Source organism: Nyctibius grandis, chromosome 3 (assembly GCF_013368605.1).
Source record: "Nyctibius grandis isolate bNycGra1 chromosome 3, bNycGra1.pri, whole genome shotgun sequence".
Lineage (NCBI taxonomy): Eukaryota > Metazoa > Chordata > Aves > Nyctibiiformes > Nyctibiidae > Nyctibius > Nyctibius grandis.
In genome coordinates, this window is record NC_090660.1 from 72,857,599 (window position 1) to 72,877,645 (window position 20,047).

Genomic DNA, 20,047 nt, shown 5'->3' on the forward strand with positions numbered 1-20,047 from the left:
GTGGGGAAGGCGGCCGGCTGAGCACTGGGCAGGAGCGCGCCGCCGTTCTCTTTCTCCGCAGCGGGCATTAAGCGCGTCCGGCCAACGCGCAGGAGGGCTGCCAGGCGGGTGCGGAGAGCTACGGGAGGGTTTTGCTCGGGAAGCCAGGGAGCAGGCGGTTGCCATGCTGCGTCCCGGCGCGGCCCCGCGGCAGCTCCGGTGCTGGTACTAGCCGTGCGCGTCGTGCAGACGGGGAAGGAGCGCGGCGGCGGGGGCTGCCGTGAGTATTGCCCGGCTGGAGAGCCTGCCCCTTTGTCGGCCTCGGGTTAGGCTGTTTTTCCTTTTCACCACCCCAGCATTCTTCTCAGTCCTGGGCAACCAGGAACGCGGGGAGCCAGCAGTCCCCGCCGCGCTCTCCGCCCCCGTGCTCAGGCGGCCGGCTTCACCCCCGCGCCCGGAGCTGCTCCCCCCGCCGATTCTTCCACCGCCGCCGCCTGCGCGCCTCCTCGTCTCCCCCTACTGTCATGTATACGGCAGGCACGAGCTTGCCGGCCGTCCCCCCTCCGCCTCCCGTGAGAGGCCGCTCGCTGCTAGCCGCAGAGCTGTCCTAGGGCCCCCGGACCCCCGCCCGCGGTCCGTGCGCAGAGTGCGGAGGTGGCCTCCGTCCTGCCGAGGCCCCTTCTCACTCCCGCGGAAAAGTAACAGACGAGGCTGGTGCAAATAGAAAAGTTTTATTAATATAATACGTAAAAAATTAAAAAACATGGTGCATTACGTTGTGCTTATAGTCAGTAGTAAATTATATTTGCGTCATTTAACAGCGACTTTTTTTCGAGGCACTCTTGCTATTCTTAAAAATACACTTAAGAGATTTTTACTTGTTTTGTTGACTGTGCAGCTCAAAGGTGCCATACCACCACCCATCGTACCAACACCTCTTCCATTCATTATGCAAATATCTTAATTATCTTGTGTCCTTGTTATTAGCAGCAACTGCACTTGTCCCTTACATACAGTTCCTACCTCCTATGTAACACGTAAACATTAAAAAACAATTAACAGTTCATGAAAAAGTAACTGCATTCAGTGCTCTTACCTGTTGCGTTACGCAAACATGTTACCATTTAATAATAGATTCAGGATATTTTTGAAGACATTCAGGACTTTATATTCATAGAGCTGGTGCAGTCCAAATGAAGACTGAAAAACGCAGCTGCATTTTGTCCATGTGCATATACATATGCAATCAAATGAAGTCTCTGCTACATAAACCAGCAACGATTAGAGATTGGTTTCATAGGAAAAGCTTGAATTTTCCTGTTCACTGAAATACAGTTCATTCCTTTATGTGGTTTACACTTAAGGATTAAAATTGAAGGAGCATAAAATTAAGACAATAGCTTCAGTTTTCCAGTTCGTAAACGATTTGGAACGTGAGTCACACACTTGAAGTGCCAGATCCCTGACTACTTAGTTTATTTTCTCATAAAGAAGAATTAGCACTTCACTGAACTCCTCTATTTAAGGAGCTTTTATATCACAAAATCGTTCAATCTGAGAAAAAGAAAGATATATGAAATATACGAATATATGAAAATTTATCTGAAAAATGTTTCTTTAAATTTAGGCTCCGTATCAAAAGATATCCTGAAAGAGAAGAATGAAAAATGCACTTGAGGAAATGAGGGAATTGTAAGAAAAAAATATTTTGAAAAGCCCTTGTCAGTTTTTAAAGAATTTTGTATCTGGCATTGACCTTACCACACCAGAAGAAACTACAACCAACAAGTACTCTATGCACCTTTCATAGATGTTCCTCTAGAGTCCAATGGCTTTTGCAATAATGATAATTAATGATAATCTAAAATAAGACAGTTTTGATTTAATAGGATAATCTCATTTCTCTCCCCTAAGCATATATTAATGTAACATCCAAATGTCCTAAAGATTCCAAAGTAACTGAAGTTAGCATTTCTAGCTACCTGAGAAACAAAGAATTTGTTATGGATTCATTTATACAAAGATTCATATGGAATGCTTAAATATAAAATGCTTATGCAAAGACCCCCGGCTTATTACAAAACAGTTAAAAATTGAGTAAATGAACTCCAGCAGTTGGTGTACTAACAGAGCTTTTAACAAAAAGCTGAGTGAAAAGTAAAATAATGTTTTAGATTATTTAATACTGGGGATTGCAGGATGATACTGCTATGTAACATGAGTGACAGCTTCTACACATGCAGTGTTCATATCTGAATCATGTCCCTTCAAAAAATAAAAAAATCTGTTTTCAATAAGTACAGATTTTTTTTTATGGCCCCTACAGAAATAAATAAGCGGGCTAAACAGAAATTAAAAATTGTTTTCTTCCAGTGTCCAACAGAAGATACAGACTGGTGAGTTGCCAGTTACTTTTCTGAAAATAAAATGAAGATACCCAGCATCTCCTACACTGAGGTCCAAAGTGACCTACAAGCACCCTTAAACCACACAATAAATACTTCTAAAGTTCAGATCCACAAAGGATAACCTACTTCACCCACCAAAACAAACAGATACCCCAAACAGCTAAGAGCTCTTGACCTCTGTAGTGCTCTACAGTAGGGAATAAAGGTGGTCACAGTCTGAATTGCTGATAGCTTGTCCATAGACAGTATCTCTTTCAAGAAAAAAAAAAATAAATCAGAATTTTCAAGGTTGTTTTGACTCTCTTACCGGTTCCTCCTCCTGATTCATACTGTCCTTTGAAGAGTAAGTACATGGTGTTTTCCCTATCTTCCTCTATAAAATTGGATAATTACTGTGTTAATTAGCACAAAAAGGGAAGCTGCACAAGCAGCACACAGATTAACACAAATGTCTCACTATTGCTGACTAATCTTCAATTTAACACAAACTAACAAAACAGCCATTTTCCCTGAGAATCAATCCAAAAAGCAGCCTCTTTTCACTCCTTGCGAATTAGCCCTGTAGTCATACTTCTGCAGCAAACTAGTCTACCTCATTCACGTTCTGTTCCTTTTTATATCCTATCATCTTGACAAGCCAAGGTACAAGAGCTAAGTATAAGGTTCTGGACTGCATTATTACGGATGAGTTGTCTCCAGACACTCAACAGGAGCAGTATCAATCTCTGATATCCAGTGCACTGTTCAGCTTTTTGGCATAAAAGTTAATCAATTACAAACAGTATTGCAAACATGTAGAACATTAATCTCTTCAGACGTATATACTGATAGAATCCAGTTAGTATAAAAGTGCAGTCAATATAATACTCAGTGCCCTGCAAAGACATACTGGTTTCATTTATAATAATTTCAAGTTCACATGAAAGATTTCATATTAAACTTATTTCCACTTCCAGTGTTAAAGAATTGCTAAAATACTGTAGTAAGGTTATTCCTGGGCAACCAGAGAAATGCTCTGAAGATAATCTGCAGATGCCATTATAAAGTCAGTCCATTCCTTGGCCAGCTCTTCAATGGAGACTTCCTCCCCACCATATTCCTGTGGGAGAATGCTGACCGGGAAGTGTTCAGTCAGACTCTGTATGTAGTTATTTCCATGCATATACACCTAAAACAAAATATGAAAAGCATTTACTTGTGTCTGAATGCTAGACTACTGAGTGAAAACAGGCAGCAAAGAAACTCGGTGCAAGAGCTGAAGCCACCCGCTTGGTTCGACTAAACAAGTGTACTTGTTCATAATGAGCTCCTTAAATGAAGAAGAAAAGTACTACCATGTAAGTGAGCTTCCCATGGGTGCTCAAACTCTGTCCTCCTCAGTATCTGCAGCCTGATGAAGCACGGACTACAGCCAGAAAACTGCATTTTATACAGCTGCAAGCACAAGAGCAGAAACCAACTACACACTTGTTCCAGACTGGTTTAGTGACACTGATGAAGGTATACACTACATCCATACAGCTAAAATGAGCTAAACCATGGGAAGACTGGGGTTTGGTCTTGTCAGGACATACACCATGTACTTGCTTTTCAGTCCTTTCCAAGAACGGTGTTTGGCTCCTGGCCATTACTATCTGGTCTTGCCACACGTATTTAAAAACAACATTATGTAGTATGTATGTAGGTTCAGACAGGTGCCAAGGAGGATATTCAGAAGAATCTATATCTCAGTTCTTATGTTTCAGCTCCAACTGAAATTAGATCCTGGACTACTCCTCCAGTTTAACCCTTGTCATAGTGTAGTTTGGGTTCTCTGCTTGCCTTATTGTAGCTATTTTGAAGCCTTGTTCATTACTTCCAGTTAGAAACTTTTATAGGCCTCTTATTAACACTTGACAAGAATTTTATGCAACTATTATTACACAAAGACTACAAGAATATGCACTCAAAAGGTAGCTGGCTGCCTTTTATCTAACACTTCCTCATCAGGAAGTAAGATAATGAGTGAACAGTAATTATTCCTATGAAGGTATGGGGAACTGGCCCTTAGAGGTTTGTTTTTTTTTTCAGATCATACCTGAAACTCTAAGACAGGAGACAAGCCAGTCTGCTTCTGTTCCACTCCATGAACTGGGATATCTGGTTTGTTTTCTTTTAGGCCTTTACCGTCCATCTCCCTTCTTTTCTGCTTTTTGAGTTCTAGCCTGAGATAGTCTGAGCTGGATCAGGTGACAGGGGCTTGTTTCACAACTATTAATGTGAGAGAAGGGCCATGGCATCAGGCTGCTGGAACACACTTTTTTTATCATATTTTCAGAGTGAGGGACTGACTGCACAAGGCTGGCAGAAACCATCCTGCCTCTCTCCCATAACAAAACATACATGCTAGGAAAAGGAGACTGGCAAATAACAGCTAACAGTGACCAGAAAAATCTGGATCTACTCTCCTGGAGTGCAGTGGCTACTGCAAAAGTACAAGATCCATGTGCTGAGACAAGGAGGCTTCAGAGTGGGAATAACAGGCAGTGCTGCTTATTTTGTACCTTAGTCCTGCTGTTAACACTTCACGGTATTTCCTTTTCTGCCAGCTGAAGCCTCCAATATTCTTTCTATGCTACAAAATCCAGAATTCTTGCAGAATTCTTGGCATGCTTTTGCATCCAAATACAAACAGGGTTTTCAGATTTAAAACTGCGAAACAATTTAAAACTGCGAAACAATTTAAAACTGCGAAACAATTTAAAACTGCGAAACAATTTAAAACTGCGAAACAATTTAAAACTGCGAAACAATTTAAAACTGCGAAACAATTTAAAACTGCGAAACAATTTAAAACTGCGAAACAATTTAAAACAACTAAGAAGGTATTTGGAAAGAAGTTTTGAACTTAAGCCTGACCTATTTTTGATGCATAAATGCCTCTGCAAGTCTTTTAGAACTAAAAAGTTGTCTTCTATAATTCTGCACAACTCGGAGCATAACATCACTGCTCAGTGACAATTTCTCAGTCATTTATAGGCAGAGTGTTGGGAGACCTGGGACCTATTTCCTCCTAGTCCTGCAGAATAATTGCTGTCTGACCTCAAGCAAAGCATTTAACCTCTCTGTGTCACAGTGGTTTTTATCTTTAGAGTGGTGATAACAGCAACCACTTGCAACTCTCACATTATTGATAACTGCAAATGCTTTACCTTAGTTAGATTTTGGAGGCCTATATGGCACTAACACACAAAAATGATTTATGCTCTTCAGTGCTCAGGAGTACCAGATCCTAAGGGAAGTTCTGCAGATTGTCATGTAGGGGTTTTGTGGCAGAAAGAAATATTTGTGTGCACTCACCCGTTCTTTTATTTTTTCAGTGAGAAAAGGCTTAATTAGAGCGAAGACTGGGTGGAAGAATAAAGGCTCATTAATCAAGTGGATGCCTCGAACTTTTAGTGGAAAGGAATCCTGTCAACATACATGAAAAACAGCACAAGAAAATGTTATTGAAAAGCTTCTATTGTTAAGGACAAATCCATGAAAACTATCTAGTCCATACGTTACAGTATTCCTCCTGACCTTGCTAATACCTGCGCTTTGGAGTGTTTAGTTTACATTGCACCAACAATGCTTAGAAAAATCACATCTTGTTCTTCCCATTAGAAAGAAAAAAATCCCAAAACCCCCAAAAAACAACAGTATAAGGAGAGGCTATTAAAAAAACCCCAAACAACAAACAAACAAGAAAACCCTTACCAAATTACACATAAGTAATGTACACAAAGCTTGTGCTTAGCCTCTTCTCAGAGGTACAATTCTTCACAGCAGAGATTCTGCTGCTAATTTACCAAAAAGCTATCTAGCCATGTGCATTCATTGGCGATTCACAGCCTGAAGGGTAACATGTTAATATACATAAATATAAGCTATTGAAGCTACTAACTTTAAGTTAAATAAACTATAAATATAATTTAGAGACCTTCTAAATATAATTTAGAGCCTTGAAATTACTGGGAATTTGCCCAAGCCAGAAGTTCAGCTTTACAAGAAGATTACTGTCATAATGAAAATAAAAACTATATCTGCTATACCGCCTTTATAATATGAAATACTTCTATCTTGCATTCAGGATTCATTTAGAAGTCCCAGACCTTTGCAAGTTAAAAGAAAATACGGCAGTGCTCAAAGACAGCATTATGCAATGGGAAAGTATAGCTTCCATTCATATCCCAACTGATATTACCTCTGCAACCAGAAGTTTTCTGGTTCTAAAAATGGTACTTCTCACAAACAGTTCTCCCCACTAGTACAGTAGCTCTTCTCACTTTATTTCATGCACTCTTCTGTGGACAAAAAAAAAAAACCCAAACCCTACACATTTCTTAAGTGCAACTCCTTTTAGATTTTAATGTATGATAAAGACCTTAAAACTATTAAGAGTATATGATAACACATAATAACATGCAGTAAACCTATAATCTAAGTCTACTATCATGTTTTTCACAAAACAATTTGGTTTTGCCTGGGGTAACAGATGTTTCAAGATGATGTCACTTACTACTGTTACTATGCTTTCCATTCCTTAGTACATATTTCCTTTCTATTAATTTCTGTTTCTTTATACAGGATAGTAATTTGCAAGACACATTTCTTTAGAAAAACACAGGGTTGAAACTAAGGTTCCATAATTTTTACTTATAAGCATATGGAACAACACTAAGACAATCTCTGTGTGAAATATATGAACTCAGCTAAAGTGACAAAAGGTATCGGAAAAAAAAATATTTAAACTTATATCTCTTCTTAGAAAAGAACACTGGAAACACACAGATTTTTCTGCCTTTTTTCCAATAGCTATAACAAACATTTAGAAGCTTGAAAAACATGCAACAAATCCGAAACAGGTCAAGATGTAAACATCACATTCAAAGAATTTCCTGCTTCGAGATAATGGATTGAAACCTTTAGATGTAATTGCAAATCCTATTCTACCTCCTTTCTGCTCTATTTCAAGGTTAAAAAATGATTAGGACTGAAACACTCACACACATCCTGTTCTCATGAGATCTGGCCCAGGATCATATGAACATCAAGAGTTTTTATACTAGATGTGAGAAGTTGGGAATACCTGCTGGTTTCACTGAACTTTTACAGTAGATAACAAAAAGGAAGAACAGCTGAAGTTTTGATGATATTAGTTCAATGACTAAACTTTGACTGAACCTCAGATATGAACTTTACCAAATCAGAGCAAGAGATTATCTCCCAGGCTCATTTCCACATTATAGGCTAACAGTTATTACTGATTTTCAGCCTAATGTTTGAAGGAAAATGGGATTATAGGACTACACTGTACCTTGACTGTCAATTCTCTGTCCCCTTCTTTTTTTTTTGCTCTTTTTTTTTTTTTCTCTCAAGTCCATTGGTAAAGTTCAACCAAATTTGACAGAAAGGAACAAGTCTTAAAGACAGTAAAGTCCCTAGAAGTTTTGTGAAAAATAGGAGGTGAGGTAGCAGTGGGTTGCACAAAATAATGTTCATGGTGGTGGCAAAAAGCAAACAGAACATAAACATGATACATTCTGTTGGTAGCAGCTGGGTGGTTATGTAGCATCATCCATAGTGGTAACAAGTTAGTACTGTCTTGCTCTTAACTGCTCTTAGCACATGCTATTTCTCATTTTGTCTGAGTCTCAGGGGAAAAAAGCTTTGAATGTTGAGTTAATGCACAAAAGAATGGAAGAGAGGAAATGAAATGGGATACAGAACACAGATCCTTACAAAACTGTGCTTCATCTGCTCTTACAGTCATGGAATTCTTGTGTTGTAACAGGTCAGTGGAGTTCTAAAACATCACAGGTTAAAGGACATTTACTTTAAGCCAAATCAAGCACAACCTATGCCTGAGCTATCTCGCTTTAAGATTTTGATCTTTCAAGCTGCATACTCTAAGGTGGTCTAAGGAAGGAAAATTTACTATAGCTTAGAACAGATGAAAAATGGGGAGTTCTAGCAATGAAGAAGCATAAAGCAGTATGTCATAATTACCGTGAGCACAGCAGCAATTTTCTTGGCCACTGCTGGACTGATCTGAAATGCATGAGCAAATCGCCACCCTTGAAGATCAAAGATAGCCTTGACTCCATTCCGCTGAGTCTCAATCTCCTTTACAATGAGTTCAGATGTGATAAGACTTACACGAAACACATCGTATGCTGTAAATAACTTGGGATCCCATTGTCCTGAAGAGTAAATAGATTGCACTGTGTTACCACAAGGATATCAGATACACCTGTACTTTTGCTTGTTACTGCTTCTAATGTGCTTCTCAGGAACAAGACGTTACCAGCAATATCAAAGGTCCTGAAAGAAACAGATTTGCAGTACCAGAAGTTATTTTTGTGCTTGCTCTGTCACTCATCTTTTGAATTGTTTTTGTAGATGGTACCACCTAATAGTAGATAGTTGTAGGTGCCACCTAATGTAGTATGTTCCACCTACGGCCGTAGCCTCCAGTAGAAGATTTTGACAGGAACAGCTTAATTCAGTAACAGTCATGTTAGCAGAAACTACAGATCATCAATCCAATCAATTCGTATGTTTTCTTCAGTGCAGTAATTATGTCAAGATTCAGGGAATCCCACTTGTTTTTCTGAGGCCTGAGCAAAGAATTACATGGGATGAGCCTTAACCTTAGATGAAAGCTTCAGAAAACATGTATTGGGTTTGCGTGGCAAGGTTTTAGTAGCCGGGGCGGGGGGGCTACAGGGGTGGCTTCTGTGAGAAGCTGCTAGAAGCTTCCCCTGTGTCCAATAGAGCCACTGCCAGCTGACGCCAAGACAGACCCACTGCTGGCCAAGACCGAGCCCATCAGCGATGGTGGTAGCACCTCTGGGATAACATATTTGAGAAGGGGAAAAAAAAACCATGCAAGAGAAACTGCAGCCAGAAAGAGGAGTGAGAATATGTGAGAGAAACAACTCTGCAGACACCAAGGTCAGGTCAGTGAAGAAGGAGGGGGAGGAGGCGCTCCAGGCACAGGTCAGTGAAGAAGGAGGGGGAGGAGGCGCTCCAGGCACTGGAGCAGAGATTCCCCTACAGCCTGTGGTGAAGACCATGGTGAGGCAGGCTGTCCCCCTGCAGCCCATGGAGGTCCATAGTGGAGGAGATATCCACCTGCAGCCCGTGGAGGACCCCACGCCGGAGCAGGTGGATGCACCCGAAGAAGGCTGTGACCCCACGGGAAGCCCATACTGGAGTGGGCTCCTGGCAGGACCTGTGGAGAGAGGAGCCCGCACTGGAGCAGGTTTGCTGGCAGGACTTGTGACCCCATAGAGGACCCACGGTGGAGCAGCCTGTCCCTGAAGGATTGCACCCTGTGGAAGGGACCCTTGCTGGAGCAATTTGTGAAGAACCACAGCCTGTGGAAAGGACTCATGTTGGAGATATTCGTGGAGGACTGTCTCCCATGGGAGGGACCCTGTGCTGGAGCAGGGGCAGAGTGTGAGGAGTCCTCCCCCTGAGGAGGAAGGAGCGGCAGAGACAACGTGTGATTAACTGACCACAACTCCCATTCCCCATCCCCCTGTGCCGCTCAGGGGGACGAGGTAGAGAATTCGGGAGTAAAGTTAGCCGGGGAAGAAGGGAGGGGTGGGGGGAAGGTGTTTTTAAGATTTAGTTTTTATTTCTCATTATCCTACTCTGATTTGGTTGCTAATAAATTGAATTAATTTTTTTTCCCAAGTTGAGTCTGTTTTGCCTGTGATGGTAATTCCTGAGTGATCTCTCCCTGTCCTTATCTCAGCCCACGAGCCTTTCACTATATTTTCTCTCCCCTGTCCAGCTGAGGAGGGGAGTGGTGGGCACCTGGCGTCCACAACTTTGCAAAGAGACACGTTATGTTCTACTAGACCAGCTGATATTAAAACAATTCTTTAAAAGTTAGCAGAAATAATTTCTCTGTCCAAAACAAGCACAAAGTAATATAGTAACACGTGGTCATTCAACTACATCTTTTTTAAAAAGACTTTTGGGAGTGCATGAAACAAACCAAGGATCTTCAGTGTAGTCAGATAGGGCTCTTTGGCTATGTCTGAACAGTGAAAACCCAGTGAACTTCTCATCCACATCTAACCTGACCTTTGGTACATGACTAGGTGTACACCTTTTTTTCCTGTTCTCTCTCTCCCCTCTGTGCTGCATGTGCCATCAGTACCACAGTCTTAGCATACGGCTTTGAAAATTTGCATGAAAACAAGTAATTGTTGGGACACACAGACCCAAATAACCACATACTCTTGCAAGTTTTAGGGTTTTAACCTTAAGACCTTTTTTGATGCAGACAAAAATTCCACTAAAAAGAGAATAAGTTCTTCATAAAGGATTTATGAAGCTTTAGTCATACCAGTATATGAGTCAAATTATATAACTGTTACAGCTCAATGAACTCACCTTTATATTAATGTAAAGGTATTTCTAGCAAGGAAATATGTTACCTTTCTAGTTAAGACATTCTGATATTATCTAATTTTATCAACCCCTGGTGTTGTCCCCATAAAATACTTCTTTTTAATTATCACAATTTGAGAAGCAAAATAACAACAACAACAAAAACACAACACGAAAAAAACCACAAAACAAACCCAAAACATCAGTGCCAGAGCCAGGTGTGAAACAGGTCCAAGCGATTTTCTCACTCACCAATTCTGTATATTAGAACTTTGCTTCCATGCGGGTCCCTTGATCTCAGGACTCCATGATAGCCAGCATGCAAAAGACCAAGAACAGAAGATGGTTGTAAATCTGCACTTATTTCTGGACATTCAATTCTCCACTTCTGGTAATTCTTCAACAACTGGAAAAAATAGATGTGGATGACAGACAGCCATCAGGTGTTACATGAAGAGCACAGTTAAAAATGTGTTTTCAACCTGTGGTCACAGCCAGAGGTTTAATTCATTAAATTAGCTATCAGTTCATTGTGTATTTTAATCAAATCCCTCCTAGTAGTAGAAGGTTGCTATACTGGATCAAATAAGTAAGTTATGATGAATTTAGAATCCTATCAACTTGTTAAGGGACTGCAGTTGTCATTTTGTGTCAGAAAAGAAAATTGGGATATAGAGAAAAATCCAGTAGTTTCTATGGAAAATCCATCTAAAACCCAGTTTTCTTACTTGGTTACATTTAGGATTATTCCGTTTGATACCACATCAGAATCATTCAGGGCTTGTTGAACTTAGATGTGCAAAATCTTACAGGAATATTCCCCCTTCATCATCCCACCCCACTCCCCACCCCTGCAAAGTGTGGGCCCATTTTGTACACACAACCATTAATAATTTCAGTTTACTATTTGAAACAGATTCGATGATCAGCATATCTAAAGCACATTTTCAAAGTCCCTCCTACCCCTCTGAAATGGCAGAATATAACAATGCAGTGGGTCCATTACCCATTAGACAATTTCCCTCCCTGAGAATGGAAATAATGATAACCTGTTTTGCTAAAATAGAGATCCCGTCTGTTGCTGGGGACATGATCACCCAGTTCCTAAGGCTGGAAGGCAGCATCATAAACTAGTACGTGTAAGTGACAGGAAGGGCTGTGTGTTGAAAGGTGATGGCCTAACTCTAAGGAAGAGTCAATTAAAGGCGTTCCTTTCTGAGATAACACCTACGTAGAGGAATTACAGGTGATACTGTGAAAGGGTATCTTAGAGATGGATCATGAAAAACTAAGTTGGTGATGCAGTAGTTCTAATTTCCAAGTCTAATTACTGTTTCTCCTTTAATATTCATTAAGAGGTGGGCGAGAAAATAAACTGCTATGCCCTGCAACTAAAATTTATTTAAGCCATTTTGCATAGATAACTGGGAAGCTATGCAAGACTATCTTCCAAAAAGCTCCCTCTCAATTCATCAACTAAAGTCTGCCTCTGCTGTATTGTATCTATGCAAGTATCATTTTCTTTACACCATTTTCATAGACAGAATGGTAAGAAGGAACCTCAGTGGATACTGAATTCATCCCTTGGAACATCACAGCATCAGCTATGCTGATGCTTACCTACAGACTCTTAGAGGGACACCTGAGACCATCCTGTAGCTCAGAGCATGCTTATGTTAGATAATTAAGTCTTATTTCTTATCCTTCCCTCTACTTCAAAGTTTCTTGTAACATTTTACATAAACATCTACTTCTTCTTCAGCTTAAGGCTTTTCTGCTCAGATAAATATCTTGAATTATTTTGAAGGTCTCTCAAATTAACTGTCATGAAGAAACTACTTACAAGGTATTACTGTTTGTCAGCAGAATTTACTTACAAATAGATGACATACTGATCAGAAAACATCTATATCCTTCATGGACACAGCACCTATAAATATGTATTTATAGGTACAAAAATGAAAAAGTTCATCTGCCATGCCAGAATCCCATTTGATTCTGCAATAAGAAAGTTGATAAAAGCCTCATCCTAAACCACACACCATAGAAACAAACATTTAACCATTAGGACAATTTTACTAGAAGCCTTTTGACTGCATTAAATCAGTTCTAGTCTAGGCTAACTTCAAAACAAAGAAACAAAGGCGGCTAGGGGGAGGGAACAGGGAAAGTAAGTTAATTTGTGGAATAGAAATTCACTGTGATTGCAAAGACAGGCCTGATGAGGTACTCCGATTATCTCACTCTGTTAGTGCTTGACTCTCTACAAAGGGCACTGTTTGAGCAATCCTAGTCGCTTTGTGCCAACCAGACAGCACTGTCAACATATTACGTTCTTTCCCTTGGTCTTTCCCATACATAAACAGCAGCAAAATACAAAAACACCCTCAAAACAACTATGCAAACATCTGTAGCTTTGTAATTTCTCCCACTTCTTCTAAAATCTGTTGTACCACAACTTAATGAACCTAATTAACAATTACATAAATATTTGAAACATCTCTTTGAAGATGCCTCCCAAAACTAAGACGAGAACAATACATTCATTCAATACCCTAAATAATCCCATCTTGTCAGTACAGGTAGTTTCTCGTTTTCATGAATATTTACATTTTCCAAGTTGGAAACAAGGATTTAAGTTCTGGTCATTGGGAGAGAGGGAATGGTGTTCGCAGCTTGTGACACACTGAAGATCCTTACAGAAGACATAATTTACCTGCTGGCAAGTCCATTATGAAGTAAATATATGGTGGGAATACTTCTGACACCTTCCATGACATGGGCAAGAGGTACATCTTTTAGACACATAACATGGCTAAGCTCCAAACATACCCGCCTTGGCCAGAAAGCCACGAAGTACTGAAGAGTTCTCAAATTTTGCAGACCTAATCTAATTACCTGAAATGATTTAGAGCTGAAGTAAAGGTTAGCATTAGATATTCTTCCACAGCATCTACAGCTAGTTTTGGGACATATTCTGTAAATTTTTACTTATGTAAACAATCCCTTTCTTAGCAGCTGGACATACTCAAGTCACACATAGCTACTTACGTGAATAAGCCTTAAACATATAACAGAATTCAAAAGCTAGCAGAGGGTACTTCAGAGTTTTACTTTCTTTTGAAAATTTCTACTTTAACATTGCTTAAACACAGAAACTCACGTGAAATATTTAAAAATATTATTTTTTTTTAGTAAAGATGGCAAGGAAAAACAGAAATATTATACATAACAATCAGTCTGGATATAGAAGATGAAGCAAGCTAATATGAGGAAAAACAGGAGCATTCATTACCTAGTATAAAAAATGGCTCATGTACTTATAACACAAGGAAAACATCTCAATGTATAATTATCTGTGTTTACAAACTGAATAACCTACTTAGCATCTGCTCAGCATCTGAAAATCGATGCAAGATAACTATAAATGGGGAAAGCTGGATGAAAAACTCCAGTGTCTGGAGTTAAGCATTAATTAAGAGGGTTTTCTTCTTGAGGTCTGTTGGGGATAGTTCCAGATTTCTGAACATTAGGGATGATGAAAGTTACTGATTAATCCAAGATTCATGTGCTACAAAACAAAGAAAAGTGAACTTAGTACTTTATTTAGAATTAAAACAACTAGAAAACAATGTGCTTGTTACAGAAACCAATGAATTTGTACATGTAAATTAATTCTTTTTTTCTTGATTAATAACTATTTATCCATATCAACAAGGATGCTAGACAGAATTAGGCCTCTGCTGTGTCAGCAGTTGTATCAATGCACATGATGTTTAGGAAAAAAAAACGTTTTATATTGGCAATCTTTGGAGGAGAAACCAACCACTCAAACTTTAGAATATAAACATATATATATACAAACACACACTTTTGTGCATATATTTTTTATATTTTTTTATATATGTGTATATAGCTACACACAGAATTTAAACATACAGTATATACAAAGAATTTAAAATATTTTTATAGAGACATCGAACTTGACCAATTCCACATGCACTACCTCTTTGCCAGCTGGGAGAAGACTGGCACACGCGTAAGTTGAGACACTTGGCTTAGCACAAAGGGAAGACTGGCTGACAGTTTTGTGTCTCAGCAGTCAGGTCAGAGAGCCTAATAGGGGCTCTTCCATCCTTTTTGAGGAATCCCTCGGAAATGATGGAAGAAGAGCAGCCAAGTAACTGATTTAAACCTGGTATTTATATTTGAATGATGTGAAGATCCTCAGAGATAACGCCTGAGACTCAGTAGTATGTTTGACCCTATGGAAAACAATCCTTCTTGTATGTTATTCTAAGGAACTTATTTGCAGTACAACACACTAGGAAGTCTTGATGCCTCCATAAGTCAAATGCAGACCAAAGACAAAGTCTGGCTATATACCTTTGTATCAACCAGAACTCCTAAAAGGATCCTAGATATTCAGTTTTGAGTGCCATAAAGCGATGCACACGAAAGTCTAAGCGGTATGTTTTGAAAACATCTCTTGGCACAGGGTTTCAATGTTGCATTTTTACTGAATGTAAACATTTTCATTCTTTTCCCCATTTCAAATACAAAGAGACACTATCCCCAAGTCACTATGAATTAGCCTTATACAGGAGTTGTGGGATGTGTTGCAAGGACATAATAAAATGCACTAGGCAAAAAAATTTATGGAGGAAAGGAGATGCTAGTTCTCCAGATTCACATAATTCAGATTTCACTGAATCCAAGTGACAGTGTTTTTGATTACAACAATGAAGTCAAACATACACACGTAGCTGGTACATTAAAAGAGAGATATATAAACCCATTGCTTTAGCACAATTAATGGAGACCAGAGGCCATGCTTGTCAGTTTACAGCATATATGGTAGGTAGGTGTATCTGCACAAATTAATGAACAAACAACATGCTCAGCTCAGGTCCAAATTTCTATCCAGACTGAAATCTTTTGCAGTATTAGCATCTCTTCCATACCTATATCTCCACCAGGGATTACAAAAGCACAGAAGATGCTGTAATGATATAACACTGCTCCTTCTGAGTGTTAATTTTTGGTAGGTAGGTAAGTATTGTCTAAAAGTCTCACAGAACAAGATAAATTTCTTATTTACCTATTGAAGGTTTGTTGTATTGTTTGACAGTTATTGTTAGTCTGTGTCAAAGGACTTCCTGATCATTCCTAGAGACAAATCTCTGCCAGTATTTCATGTAGACTGACTTAACGCTTTCTTACCAATAACATTCATGCATTTGAAATCCTTTCGTGGAAGCCATCTGCTTAACTTCACCTCTTCTTCTGGAGCCTGTACTTAAGCGGTTTGAGTTCATGTATGTATCTCCAGCCACTTTCTGAGATAAGGTATTGGGCCAAGTTTAATCCTGCCCATGATTCAAAATGCAGAAGAGTAATTCTCTTCTAACATGAGAATAGTCTGTTACTGACCTTAATTGAATTATCACTAGCTTTAAAAAATACAGACAGCTCTAGCTCTTCTTCAAGTTCTTCAATTCCAGCTACCTGTTTCAGCGCTGGATTTTCTTCTAGCATGACATGTATCAATAGAAAGCAAGTCTGGAGTTGCCACTGGAAAAATGTAAAAGATTGCTGTTGGAATGAGTCATCACAAAAGTTTCAGAAAGGGAATGTCTTGCCACAACCTACCTGATTATTCTTTTCTGAAGCATTTCCAAATGTTGATAAACTGAAATCAGATAAATAGGTGTCAAATATTAACCAGGGATGCATCCATAAACAGTCTGGTCAGCTGCCAGACTCTTGATTCATATTTAAGGCTAAGTATTAGCCCATACTATGAAAGATGCTTCAAGACCTTTGGTTATAAGCATTGACACAGCCACAAACTTTGATTATCCCTTAGCTGCTCTACAAGTACTATGCAGTACTACACACGAGCCCAGTGGGCAAAAAGCGACTGTAACAGCCCAGATTCCAAACTGAGAGGCAACATCAAACCAGGACAGGAGGGAGCAGTCACTGTCTGGACTGATGGCAGGAGGGCTCTGGCTAGGATGAAGTACTAACATAATCTCTGCATGAGGTCAGACTTGGGTTAGATGAATATACATCTTATGACCACCACAGACTTTTGCACAATAATTCTCTTGGGCTTTAATATGCCAATTGCAGATAAACACATTCCTTAAAAAAAAAAAAAAATAGTACTTCTTTTCTTCTTCCCATGTTGTAAGAGAAGTAACCTAGAAATCAGTGTCAGCTGGTATGTGGAAGATTAAGTACAAGCAGCTACAGCATTTGGAGCCATTCTAGACGAAAAGATTAAACACAAGTGGTTTTTGAACATCAGAATCCCTTAATTCAAAGAAGGGTCCAAACAAGAAATTTAAAAACTTAGCACCCTATAGAGACACAGAAATTCTAAGGAAATTCTAAAAAGACTTAATTTTTCCAAAGCCCCAGCCCTAGAGAGCTGATTCTCAAGAAATGTATAGGAAATTTGCTACTTCGTAGACACCATCTCTAAACCTAGTCTGAATTCCGCACTCTTGAAGATTAGTCCTACCTACAACACATCTCACAATTAATCACAAGAAAGTGCAGAAACGCATGGGCCAAATTCTGAAGTGCCACTGTCCTGTCTACAGGATTATCAATTGCAATGCAATTAGGAGTGGATATTTAGGAGTGCATATTGTCTTCATTAGGCCCTACATTTTGGAACCAAGGAATATAAGAAAACAAAATAGCTTTTGTTGGGAAAGAAAAAAGCCACGGTCCTACAATTGTTAGTGCACAGCTCTGACAAACAATCTCATTAATGTCAAGCAAAAGTAAGATCCATAAATATCCAAAGGAATCTGACTTGACTTGTGAGTTCTTCTGCTGAGGAGGACAGGTTTAAAGCTATGACGCAAGTCTTACAAGCCAAATGAAAAGAACACAAAGCGTAATTTTTAAAGCTATTTGTGATTAAGGGCTTAATTTAGTTTCTCACATTCCTGTTCAGCTACCCTGATCCTGCAATATATCCATATGCAAACTATCTTCTGTTATGGTAACCAAACTTGAAAAATCCATATTGCAGAGAAGTCAGAAACTAAAAGGTGAGGTCTGTTAGGCAAAGCTGTGTCATCAGCATCAAATTTCACTAAAAGACAGTTTCCAGTTCGTACAAGTGAATAAATGCCTTTGCCCTGGGAAGATTTGGAAATACTTTCTGTTCAGAAGGGTTAGTGGTTGTCAATCTTTCAGTAAAAAAAGAAACAATTAATAACAATTTGTACCTTTCGATATTAAAAATACATACGCACTGCCTGTATGGCAAAGAGCCACGCAAACAGACAGGAAAGTTACAAAACTTACAAAAGCCTAAAAGGAGTGTTGTAAATTACTAAACTCCAAGACAAAATAAGTTTTTACTCATAGCTTTATGTTAGAGTAATTATAACTCTGCACTAAAACTAGTAACATTACTAACAGCAAGCAACCTGAGCCTGATAAGCACGATAAGGATGTCCTTTAAAAGACACTGTCTCCTGATCGGAGTCCTGACCTTACCACGCTTACCGTAACCTCTGCGCTGCGTGGCCGTGCCACACTTACCATAACTTTCACGTCACCTCACCAAGATGAGCAAAGCTCGCCACGGCGCCACGCTGAAGACACGCGTGACAAGCGGTTAGTTACACCCTGACACCCCCTGCTTGGCCTCGGCCGACCCAAGCAGCGCAGCTCACCCACGCCACACCCGCGCCCTCCAGCTCTCACTGCCCCCAGCAATAACCACCCGCCAGCTTCTCGATCCCCCACCCTGACACGGCACCGCCTGAGCCTGCTCCGCCTGGGGCTGAGGCGAGCCCCCCCGGAGGCGGCGGGGCAGCGAGGTGCGAGGCCCGGTGGGCCGGCGGGACGACGCTCCCGGTCCGGGCCCGTCTGGCTGACAGCCGCCGCGGGGGCTCGCCACACAGAGAGGCTGCCGCCCTTTCCTCGCCCTCAGCGGACGGCGAGAGCCCCCCAGCCCCGCGGAGGGACACTGGCGGCCCCCGCCCCCCCCCCCCGGTCCTCCTTACCCTCCAGGCCAGGTCCACGTGGAAGTCTCGGGCGCGCAGGAACCTCACCAAGAAGGAGTCGGCGAGTGGCTGCGGCCAGCGCTGGCCGGGCTCTGCCTCCGCCCGCCACCGCAGCTCGGCCACGGCGCTGCGCACCCGCGGCGAGTGGTCGGGCAGGTCGTTGAGGCGCCCCGCGCCCGGCGGCCCCTGCGACATCCCACCACCGTCCGGCTCGGAGGCCACAGCCACGCTCAGCCCCGCCGTCCCGCTGGTCCCATTGGAAACCGAGCCGCGGCGGAGCCGGGCGGGGCTGCCTCCGCCCCCGGCGGGGCTTAACCCCTGAGCACCCTCCCGGGCCCCAGGGGGGAAGGGACAGAGGCGGGTGTGCCGCGTTCCCAGCCGGCCCGGCTGCGGCAGTTAATCTGTCATGGACTTCACCCGATTTTAGCATTTTACCCTTTAAGTCTATCTCTTGTTTTTCGCGTTCAGCTCTACAAAGGAGCTGTGTCTGCTCGACCCCAGAGGGAGAGGGGCGGCCCCACCCCAGGGAGATCCCCCGGCCCGGCCCGGCCCGGCATGGCGTGCCCGCACCGCTCGCCGGTCATCCCGGAGCCCTGGACGCCGCTAAGGATGGTGGTGGTCTGCCCGTTTAGGGGAAAATAAACCATTTTCAGGTACGAAATGGCAAAAAGCTGCAACCTCATTGCAGCTGGGAACCGCTGTGCAAAGGAGAGATCGGTGTCGGTGGAAAACTGCCTTGGAGCACCAAATCATTAACGTGAACATGCAGCAACACAAATCTATCCCCCCTGCCTGGAGAAAGGATGGTGAAATTGAATTCAGCTTCAGTCCAACTTTGCTGCCCAGGAGTTGTTACCGAAAAATAGTAACCAAGAAAACTCTCCAAACCAAATTATAGGTTAGAAAGCCGACATTGGTTTATTACAGCTGGGTGCATGGGGGATCTCTCCTCCTAGCATGCACACCTAAGAACAAAAGCTTGCTCCTTATATACATAATTCCAAGAAAAAGCCCACCCATTTTAAAAAAAACTTATACATAACACGTTATATAATGCATTACATAATGTCTTTATGCATGCGTACTACATTGGGGAAGGGGTCTTGGGTGGTCTCTGGGGGTCGCTGGTGGTCGCAATCCCCCTTTAATCGTGCTTGTGCGCAAGCGTGGTCGAGGCCTTCTTGTTTACAA

General features: G+C 41.3%; 1 protein-coding gene across 1 annotated transcript; it reads right to left on the minus strand.

Moving 5' to 3' along the window:
- Nucleotides 1-694: 694 nt before the first annotated feature.
- TTPA (alpha tocopherol transfer protein) lies at nucleotides 695-19,051 on the minus strand. Its single transcript, XM_068397113.1, has 5 exons — nucleotides 18,857-19,051; nucleotides 11,070-11,223; nucleotides 8,418-8,611; nucleotides 5,727-5,837; nucleotides 695-3,555 (listed from the first exon to the last, which is right to left on the minus strand). Exons 1-5 carry the CDS (start codon nucleotides 19,049-19,051, stop codon nucleotides 3,376-3,378), a joined length of 834 nt encoding a protein of 277 aa, XP_068253214.1. The 3' UTR covers nucleotides 695-3,375.
- Nucleotides 19,052-20,047: the final 996 nt, after the last annotated feature.

Coding starts and splice junctions, on each gene's coding strand:
- TTPA (XM_068397113.1), bottom strand. CDS start 19,051: ATGTCGCAGGGGCCGCCGGGCGCGGGGCGCCTCAACGACCTGCCCGAC. Junction 8,612..11,069: donor AGTTCTAATATACAGAATTG/GTGAGTGAGAAA, acceptor TTTACTCTTCAG/GACAATGGGATCCCAAGTTA. Junction 5,838..8,417: donor AAATTGCTGCTGTGCTCACG/GTAATTATGACA, acceptor GTATGTTGACAG/GATTCCTTTCCACTAAAAGT.